At 33.3% G+C, this 10,721-nt stretch overlaps 2 protein-coding genes across 3 annotated transcripts in view; both read right to left on the bottom strand.

Moving 5' to 3' along the window:
- Positions 1–2,752: 2,752 nt before the first annotated feature.
- Positions 2,753–3,334, bottom strand: LOC117028170 (60S ribosomal protein L26-like). Its single transcript, XM_033116417.1, has one exon. The coding sequence runs from the start codon at positions 3,313–3,315 to the stop codon at positions 2,803–2,805; it is 513 nt and encodes a 170-aa protein (XP_032972308.1). The 5' UTR covers positions 3,316–3,334; the 3' UTR covers positions 2,753–2,802.
- A 1,400-nt stretch (positions 3,335–4,734) lies between these two features.
- The window catches only part of BLTP3B (bridge-like lipid transfer protein family member 3B), a 79,140-nt gene continuing 73,153 nt past the window's right edge, over positions 4,735–10,721 (bottom strand). Inside the window, exons 20-21 of one of the 2 annotated variants that reach the window (XM_033116413.1) lie at positions 10,505–10,698; positions 4,735–8,311 (exon numbers count right to left, since the gene is read on the bottom strand). In XM_033116413.1, the coding sequence (XP_032972304.1) occupies positions 8,192–8,311; positions 10,505–10,698 (314 nt within the window). In that variant the 3' untranslated portion in view covers positions 4,735–8,191. The remainder of the gene's footprint in view (positions 8,312–10,504; positions 10,699–10,721) is intronic. The other variant, XM_033116414.1, reaches the window with a different exon arrangement.

Here is a 10,721-nt window from a genome sequence, read left to right as displayed (position 1 = left end):
ATACACACACACATACACACACACTCTCTGCTGAAGTAACAACAGATGGTCCCTAACTTTGTCTAAGAAAGAGAGTTATCTGCAGGAATTTTGTTGGCTGAATGTCGGTGTATGATCACAGCTGAATGGTTCAGGTCCAAAGGGGCTGAACATTCCACCAGGAATTTCAGTAAATTGCTCAGGTCAGAAATCATGGATCAACCTTCAAATCTTATCTTTCACACACACATCCAACCCAACAGCAAATCCTCAACAGATGCACCTTCAAAATATATTCAGGCTCCAACCACTTCTCACTTCTGCTCCTTTTAACAGCTCGTCCCTATTCCTTTCAATTGTTGATGTCACACAAAATTACATCTTTATACATTGTGTCCAAAACCATAAACTAATACTTTTTAATGCTTTAGTCTCTTAAATTATATAGAAAACAAAATACGGAGTTACAAAACAAAGTTAATGCTAGCTTCTACACTAACAAGCTTTTTTAAAAAATGTGCCTCTTAAATCTTGTAAAAAAGGTGGAGTTGCACACTATTGCTACAATAACACTCTTTTATAACTATGTATTTACCTTTACTGAGATTTTTCTTCATGATTTTGAGTTGCTGTCTAATGTCCTTCCACTTCAACCTTTGTTTGCTTTTAATGATCATAATCACTACCACTGACAGTGCTTCTGAGGATACAAACTGTTGAAGCCTTTCGCAAAGTATTTTCAGTCACAGGAAATTCATGGCCTTTGATGGAGTTATTCTACTTTTGGAAATCCTACGAAAATAATCCAACCTGTAGACAATCTTTTGGCTCAAAAATGTTCATTACAGTTATTTACAATAATAAAACATTGGGAAAACCCAAATGGTTAATAATGTAGCAACTGTTAAATTTTAGTATATCTACTCAATAAAAATTATTCAATAATTAAGATTATATTTACAAAGAACTCATCGTGCAGGGGGAAATATTCATGGTACATTAAGGAGAAAAAGTATTCCATGATTACATAAATGTAAATGCCGTTAGAAATGTAAATGTAATTAGAAAATAATGAGAAGTGACATTAACAAAAAAAATTCTTAGTAGGCTCACAAAATATATTAAGAAAATATTTTAGAACTAAGTGGACAATCTGAGCAATTAGGCTGAAAAAAAAAATAGAACCAAGTACAAGAAGGTTGTGGCAAGAGGAATAATGGTACCAAAATATTCATCTTTCTCCCTAGAGTATCATATTGTTTTACATGGCAAAAGGGACTCTGCACTATATTTTTTTATATTATTTGTGCTTCAGTTTCTAAAACTGGTCACATTGTAATGACCTCTGGACATATTAAGGGAACTACATAAAAAGTGGATCAAAACAAAATCAAAGCTGAAGTCTACTCAGCAAAATACGCGAATATTAACAAAAACCTGAATTCTGGCAAAAAAAGGAGGAGAGGACTTATTAAAGATACAGGTAAAAATTGCAAAGTATTAACTAGACTCCCATTAAGAATATAGGTAAGGCTTACATACACGATTACAGTAATTCTCAAATATCTGTGCTAATGCAGCAGTCTACCACTTTTAATAAATACGTGGCATGTTTTTCTATTCATAACATAGGGATGTCTTAATTTCTGGAAATTTATAGAAATAGGACATAAAAAAATTGCTTAATTTGCTCATTCTGTATCCTTTAGAACTCTTTGCCTTCCTAGCTCTTTTCTATGAAAAATCTTGTTTGACTACAAAAAATGGAGAAAGTAAAAATAAACCAGAGAGGAAAGCACCAAATGATCATCATACCTATGCTAATTATGTTAACAAGAATTATGAAGCTAATATGCTGAACTCAGACAAAATGCTAAGATGCCACATTATTGCTACACCAATAAAATATCTCCAAAAGCAGTGTCCTGACTATCGATGTCAAAACTGGAGTCTTAAGATTCCAACAGATACTTTTGTGGGCATATCATTTATTGAAGAACTGCCATGTGCCAATTTTTGCACATTAAATCGAAGAATTTCTATTTTTTGCTTTAGGCTTTAACATTATACACCAAGTGAATTCTTTATTATACATCTTTCTCAAGTACTTAATTATTGGAATTTTGTTCAACATATTTCCTTATGTAGAATTTGTTCACTGTAACTATTTTTAAAAGCCCCTCCTCTGATTTTACTGTATATCTATTTTAATTGGAATGATCTTAAATTCTTGTGGAAGATGGACTTTGATCATACCCCTATAAATTTATTTCACTAATATCCTTCAGGGATTCTTCTGCTATTTACTTAAACCTTTGTTTGTGTGCCTATGGCTTTAAAAAAAAATTCTCATTCATTCTTGATGACATTTATGATTCGGTATTTGAGTTCTTTTTTTGTCACATCAACCAAAACACTTCTGTTAAATGGTCACAAGAAAAGGTTAAGCACCTCAATGTAATCTCCTAACCTCTGTAACACTTAAGTATTTCTTCACCTAAGTAATCAAATATTTCTTCATGTTAAAAATTAAGTCAAGAATGAGAACATTTTACTTACCATTCAGGTTAGTATAACTTATAAAGAATGAATTGACTCTTGATAACAAATTGAAAATAAAATCTAATTTATAAGTAGTATAGTATTGCCTTTTTGTCTGAAGATTGTTTTTCAGAATCTTTTAAAACCCAGATTATTCTCCTTGGTGATTTAGTGAAACCTTTTTTTTCCCCCTAAGACTAAGAAGATTATCGCACATTTTATTGTATAAATATTTTTTTTTCGTTTTAACAGTTTTTAATGAAAGCTGTATATAAGATTACTTTATTCCTGCATCTTCTCAATTGTTTCTTCCTTATATTTGCCCTTTTCCTTTCCTACTTGGCGAGATTTGGCTTTCCGTTCAAGGATCTTTTTGCGGTCTTTGTCCAGCTTTAGTCTAGTGATAACCACCTTGCTGGGGTGAATGCCCACATGAACTGTCGTGCCATTAGCCTTCTCCCGCTGCACTCGTTCAATGTAGATGACATACTTCTTTCTGTAAACCTGGACTACTTTGCCAATTTGCTGCCCTTTGTAGTGTCCTCGGACAACCTGAACTTCATCATCCTTTCGGATGGGCATGGATCGAACATTGTACTTCTGTCTCAGCTCTTTGGAAAGAGGTGAAGACATAATCTTCCTGCGAATGTGGGAAGGTGCATTGAAATGTCTTTCACGGTTCTTGCTCCGGTCAGAAGTCACAAAGGGGTTGAACTTCATTTTGGCCGCTGGCGCTTCAGCGATGGCCGCAAAAGGGAAGAGACTATAAATATTTTTTAAATATAAAACAGACATTAAGTTGATTTCATATTTCTTAAAAATTTTCTATGAAAAAGAATTCCAAATTCTTAAACTTGCCATGACTACACAAATGTTGGTAACACATATGCTGAATTTCAATATTGTAATATTAACGTCAATTTCCCTCTACTTTATGATGATTCATTAGATAATATCGGTTTATAAAAACCACCATGCTTCACGGTACCTTAATTTTTGTACTTCTCAAAAACGGCAGCAAAAATAAAATTATAGAGAATTTAATGAAGAAATAAATGTTTTAAAAATATTACTGCTTTACTGTTTCTATATCCTGTGTAATTCCAACTTTCACTATTTATGTATTCTTAAAGGAAATTGAAACATATTCAAATTTTACTTCCCTTAGCATCATTAGGCATAAGCTAAAATGACATTGTTGGTACTTTAAGCAATTAGGTACAACAGATCCTGTGTATTGATTTCTTAAAATTTAGAAACGTTCAGCCACTACTCTATGGGCCTTATTTCCATTCTGTTTAGCTGATAGGACTGGCAGATCTTGACAGCCACAACACCATATGCTACAATCAAAGCCAGATGACATTCTGGCACTGTCGTTTCATGAAGTGATATGCTAATTTTGTTTTGTGATGGTTTGTGATGAATTAACTACCATGTTTTCCCAAAAATAAGACCTAACCAGAAAATAAGCCCTAGCATGATTTTTCAGGATGACATCCCCTGAACATAAGCCCTAATGCATCTTTTGGAGCAAACGTTAATATAATACCCTGTCTTATTTTCAGGGAAATACGGTAGAAGTTCAGCTATTCAAAATTCTGAAGAATACAGTATGGCAAATTTCTCCATTCCCTACTTTTTTCTTTCTCTATAGACTCAAGGACTACGCACCTTTTAATAACTACTACCACCTACTTTTCTGCCTGTGAACCATCTCCCTTCACTCCAACTGAGAGGAAGAAAAAAGACATTAAGTTGATTTCATATTTCTTAAATGGTCTGAAATACCTGAATACCTGAAATACCAATACCTGAAAACATCCTTGATGCCTCATCCATTCATTTTATTCTTTCAACAAATTTATTGAGCACCTACTATCAGTCAGGCACTGTATGAGGCATAAGGAATACAAAGGTGAACAATGACAACAACAAAAACACAATTCCTGTCCTCATGGAGTTTACAATTGAGAGGGTCTACATTAATCAAACAAATACATAAAAAATTGCAAAGGTGTTCAATGCTAAGTAGAGGTATGTATTTACGTGATAATGTGTAACAGCAGTCTTGCTTTGTGACAGAAATTAGGGAATGCTTCCCTGAGGAAGTGATGCATAAGCTGAAGTCTGAAAGACAAATAGGAATTAACTAGTCAATGAACAGGGGAAGGTATTTCAAGCAAAAGGAATAGCATGAACAAAGATTCCAACGTGGAAGAAGCACTTTTATTCTCATTTATTCTAGATACTTAAAGTGCAGTGAAAGTAGAACACAAAGTAACTGAAACATGGTACACAAGGGGCTACGCAGTAATAATAATAACTACCTTCTATTCAGTGCTTTTTAAGGTGATGTGCCAGCCACTGTTTTAATGTTTTGAGACATTAATTCTTTTAATGCTCAGAGTTACCCTATAAAGTAAATGGTGGCCCTAATATTTTTGTTTTCATTATAAGAGCATGAAAAGTCACTGAAGTATTTTAAGGTAGGGTGAGAATGGGGTAGGTGGCTTGCCTTGATTAATACTGCACTTCAAAAACATGAGAACTCTGCCTATGTACAGAGAATGAATCCGAGGACTCCACAGTAGCTGCAGGAAGACCAGTTAGGAGGCAGTTCCAGTAATGCAGGCCAAAGGTGCTGATGGTGGCTTAGATTAGAAAGGTGGTGAGAAGTGGAGAGTAGACAAATTTGAGAGATGTTTTATAAGGTAAAATGACAGGACTTGGTAATGAATTGATGGGGGGGTGAGTGGGGGCGAGAGTTAGGGAGAGCAAGGGGTCTAAGATGAATTCTAGTTTACTGGTTTGGGAACCAGAGTGATGGTGACGCCATTCACTGAAATAGAAAGATGTCATGAATAGACTGGAAGTGGATAAAAACTTGTTAAAGAGGAAGTTATAACCCCTGTATTGACAAGTATTGAATAAGTACAATAAAAATCCAGGAGGGAATTTCTGCTTAATTTTTCCACATACATTTGCCTGCAATCATACATAGCCATTCTTACACGGCTTAAATAAAAATAATGCTTCATCATAGCTAGTGCCACATGGTGGTCTTTTGAAATTCTAGGATAAAATGAGAAAAGAAAAAAATACAAGATACCAAGAAAACGTTTTTGACATACATGAAATTAAAATGCACAACATATAATTACCATTTCCTTCCCCTGATCATTAATATCTTTGCTAGAGATTTAGAAAAGAAAAAAAAAAATCAAGATACAGCAATTGTATTTCTAATTTGTGGTGATTTTAAAACTCTAGTAGGTTTATTACAGGTTTATTTCTGTATTTCTCACACCACTAAAAAGGCTGGTATTAGCTTAATCAATGAAAAATCCTCCCACTATCATTTAAGTAGTTTAAATAATACACATATATCGTACACAAACACTATTAAACATACTGTATTTATCTCTAAAAGAAAAACACATGAAAGACAGTGATTCTTCTCCCCACCCCTCAAAATATGTGAATTAATGACTAAAGTAAAATAAGAGCATATAACTGGGATTTAGTCAAAAGTGCAGGTTGTTGATTGTGAATTCAGTCAAGTCACTTCTTCTAGGCCTTAGGGTTTTTATTTAACTTCTAAAATGTGAATAATAACTACCCTCCCAGGTTTGTTGAGGGAATTACATGAGATAGTGTTTTTGGAAGTGTTTTAAGAATTTTAAATCACTATAAAAATACTACTAATTTTTAGAAATCCAACAAACCATACAGAATGCTCAGATCCGTATTAATTATCATCTCTACTATTTATATGGTTTTCTTGGGAGGCCAAATAAATCGAAAAGGAGCAAGAAAAACATTCAGCTTCCTTAACACTACACAATTATAATGTACCATTAATTTAAAATGTATGTAGAGCGAATAGGTCAATCCCGAGAAACACGGTCAGCTCTGAAGAAGGTAATGTCCTATCAAACCTGCTTTTCCATACGAGACTCCTTTCGTTGAATATATGCCCACAAATCAAAAGGACTCTATCAAGGATATTAGCTATCCATTTAAAATCTTTAATTAGACCTTTGTTTTTAACCTAAGACTATTACATAGTTTTAGATTAACATGGTTTAAGATCGTTTTTAAAATACGCTAAGATAAAATATTAACAATTTAGTATGTTCTTTACTGTATCCTCACCTTCCAAAACAGGACCTGTTATTTTTAAACAATGTCAATGAAAATGGATGTTATAGAAGGGAAAAAAAAGGCCAGTACAGTTTTCAATAAAATCTAAGTCACTGCAACACTTAAGTAAATGAAACACGTATTTTCCTCCAACTACTCAGATATAGGGATGGCTATATAACATGCCAACAAGCAAAGCACCATAAAGTGTCATAACGTGGTTTAAAATTTTCAAGTATCTTAAAAAAAAAGTACCCCAGCGGTTTCATGTTCTACCTTGGATATATTTATGGTTAAGAATGTGAATTTTAAAATAGACTCAACTAAGTTTAATTCTATCAGAAATATATTTTAAATCTTTAAAAGTCTCTGTTCCTTAAACACTCACAAACTTTCATTTCACAATGCATGACTGAGATATTCTTTCATGTTGGCTTCAACCTTAACAATCCCTAGAAAATAGAATTCAAAATATACCAATTATTATTATAGAAGATAGTATATAAGTCACATAGAACTTTAATCAAAACTAGCTATATATATATATTCGGTATGTGCAAACATCTACCTAATATGATACTACAAGAATGGTACGAAATTTTGCTTTTTTGTATGTGTAAAGAAAATTCTCTTAAAACATTCCCCTCTTTAAATAGAGAAAAGATAAAGGTAAAGAAATAGTATAAATAGTATTAATTGAAATTCTTATAGTTATAAAGCGCTGCCAAGTTTAGCAGGATAGTTAAATGCCTCTTTTACTTTAAACAATAAATGTGTTTCAAGGAATGTACAAGTAATACTTTTTAAAAGAGTTGGCCATATACTCTAATGTTTTGCTTTTTTGGTTTGTGCTTTTTATTTTTACACTTGTACCATGTATTTTGTTGAAAATTATAGATTTATTGATACAGTCTACCCATCATTTAAAATGATTTCTTTTTCATCTTTTGAAGTTACTTTCTAAGTTCAGTAGGGTGATGATTTTCCAGAATTTTCAAACCAAGTAATTATATAATTTATTAATATGATTGGACTTTTTTACAGTAATTAAATAATTATAGAGTTAAGTACATTATTTTAATAACATTTAAAATGTAATCCTCCTTTTATTTTACATTAGCCCTAACAGCATTTGAATCTTTGTAAATAGTAATTATTAACAGATAGTGATAAATAAATTCAGCAATCTGTGGAACACAATAGGTTTTCATTTTTCTTTTTAAAAAATACCTATGGTGTGATATCAAAATTCGGAAATGATATCTTTTTATTACATGTAATTATTTTACAGTATGTGTTGAGTTCCCTATATCACACCAATTTAAAAGAGGGTTAAATCTGAAACACAAAACAACCAAAAGATCGTGATGCCTGTACCTAATACTTTCTAAACTGGTTTTAGAATAGTTACCACTGTCATTTTATTGTCTTTTCATGAAAAGGAAAGTCTTGAACTAATTGGTAACATCACATTATACCATCCCTACTCCAGAGCTATAATTTGAGTTTTTGACTGACACTCCTGCTATTCAACTGTCATCTTCTTTATCTGATGAAGAAGAGCATCTTTTTCCAAGTGAGCCTCTGCAAGAGCCATTTTAGCTTTAGCCAATTCCTTTTTAAGAGATTCATTCTCTTCCATGAGCTGAAATGATAAATTTGGAAAATAAGAGAATTTAATCATTTTCAGAATATATAGATAATTTATATAGTAGCTAAAGGTGTGACACATGAAACAGTAAAAACACCCAGTGCTGGTAAGTGTGCACTTAAGTTGAAAATTGCCTTTTTTTTTCAGTTTTCCATTGTTTTGGTTTTACGTTTTGTTATTACAAACAATATTCCTATGTACATTCTTACACATGTGTCCTTGTGTACAGGTGCAAGAGTTTAAGGAACATTTTTTTTTAATTAAATTTCTTGAGGTGACCATGGTTAGTAAAATTACATAGGTTTCAAGTGTACAATTCTATAATACATCGTCTATATATTGCATTGTGTGTTCACCACCCAGTCAGTTCTTCCATCACCATATATTTACCCCCTTTTCCCTCTGCTACCACCCCTGTCCCCCTTGACCCTCTGGTAACCACTAAACTATTGTCTGTGTCTATGCATTTTTGTTTTGAAAATTGCTTTGAGAAGCTATTTGGAAACACTTTTCAAGTACTTAAAAAAAGCAATTCAAAACACTAATTAACGACTAATTTTGAAATCTAATAGTGATTTTGTTGTAGTTTTAACTTCCCTAGACCTCTCTGAGACTTTTGACACTACTGACTTCACCTCTCCCTCCTGAGCTCACTCCTTTTTTGCCTTTTATGCCATCACCTGAGTTATTCTCGTAGATGACCTCATCTATTCCTGTGGCCCCAACTACCATATACAGCGTGATCCAGCAGAACCCACTCTCTTGAGCTTCAGATCCATATTCGGAATATGTCATTAGACATATTCATCTAGATGGCCAATAGGTCTCCTCTCCCCTCCTTAAGACTCGTTCAAGTATTTCATCCTCTTAGAATTATTCCCTAACCCCTAACTATGATGAGAGCATAAAATTAAGGATTTTCTCCATGGAAAAATACATTTAAAGATACATTAAAATATGTGCATTTAATTTCAAAGAGTTCTCAGACTTCTTTTAGTACCAGCTTAAGAATTCCTGCCTTAGAGACCAAGCTGGGTATTTCCCTGTACTCCCCCAATCTCTAGTATAGCACGTGACACAGTATCATGTGACATGCATAGACACAGACAACAGTTTAGTAGTTATCAGAGGGTCAGAGGGGAGAGGGGTGGTAGCAGAAGGAAAAGGGGGTTAAATATATGGTGATGGAAGAACTGACTGGGTGGTGAACACACAATGCAGTATATAGATGATGTATTATAGAAATGTACACTTGAAACTTATGTAACTTTACTAACCATAGTCACCTCAAGAAATTTAATTTAAAAATATGTTCCTTAAACTTTTGCACCTGTACACAAGGACACATGTCCTTGTGTAAGAATGTTCATAGGAATATTCTTTGTAATAACAAAATGTAAACCAGTGCACACTCCTGTATTTCCCACTAGACTTTGAGTTTCTCAGTAGGTAAAGATGGTATACTGTTCAATTCTGTATCCTAGCTCAGAGTTGACAATCAAGAAATCCTGTTGAACAAATAAATGAACTCATTCTGTGGTTTTATCACAGAGAATTAAACTTCTGCTGGACATTTCATTTATTCATAACAGCAAAAAATAATAACTCAAATGTTAACAAATTTTAAGAGGAAGGTTTAGAAATAACAGTATATCCACATACATATCACTCTAGCATTAAAAATAGGAAGCATATGTAGCAATATGGAAAAATATTTGTTAAACAATGTCAAGTAAGAAAATATATAGTATATACACAAGAATAAAAACTGTTTAGAAAAATTATGGAAAACAGCCTGAGAAGAAAATAAAAACATACTAATAGCACTGCAGGAGGTTAGAAAGTATTAAAGTTGTTTTAAAATATTTTTCCAATGTTCTAAAACATAATACTTTTGCAACTCAAAAATAAGACCTCAAAAGGAACATATTCTCCTGGAAGCCTCCTAGATTCTAGAAACCAGCACTCCTCCACACTGACTCGTCTATCTCCCCCATTAGACTACAACCTCTGTGAAGGCTGGGGATGTCCCTACACTGTATCCATAGCATCTAACACAGGGCAGAGGCTCATAACAGGCACCCAATAAACATTACTTAAGTAAATAACGTTGTAATGATTTAGTATCTAATATTTATTTTAATTGCTGAAACTGAATGAGAATGAGTTCGTTTTCCCATTACCTACCTGTTCCCTAGTAAAGTCAAAGGAGCACTCAGGAAAGTTAACCAACTGAGAAGACCCAGGAACCTCCGGACTTGTCTGAGTGGCTTGAGTGACCCTATGTTGTTTCTTCAGATCATACTTTCCACTGGTAAGCAGTGTTGACTCACTTTTGACATTTTCTTTCAAATCATTTCCAGTGTTAAACATCTGAGAATCTGATCAAACAAATAAAATGCTC

The sequence above is a fragment of the Rhinolophus ferrumequinum genome, chromosome 10 (assembly GCF_004115265.2).
Source record: "Rhinolophus ferrumequinum isolate MPI-CBG mRhiFer1 chromosome 10, mRhiFer1_v1.p, whole genome shotgun sequence".
Lineage (NCBI taxonomy): Eukaryota > Metazoa > Chordata > Mammalia > Chiroptera > Rhinolophidae > Rhinolophus > Rhinolophus ferrumequinum.
This window is presented reverse-complemented; position numbering and strand designations above follow the sequence as displayed.

Coding starts and splice junctions, on each gene's coding strand:
- LOC117028170 (XM_033116417.1), bottom strand. CDS start 3,315: ATGTCTGTTTTATATTTAAAAAATATTTATAGTCTCTTCCCTTTTGCG.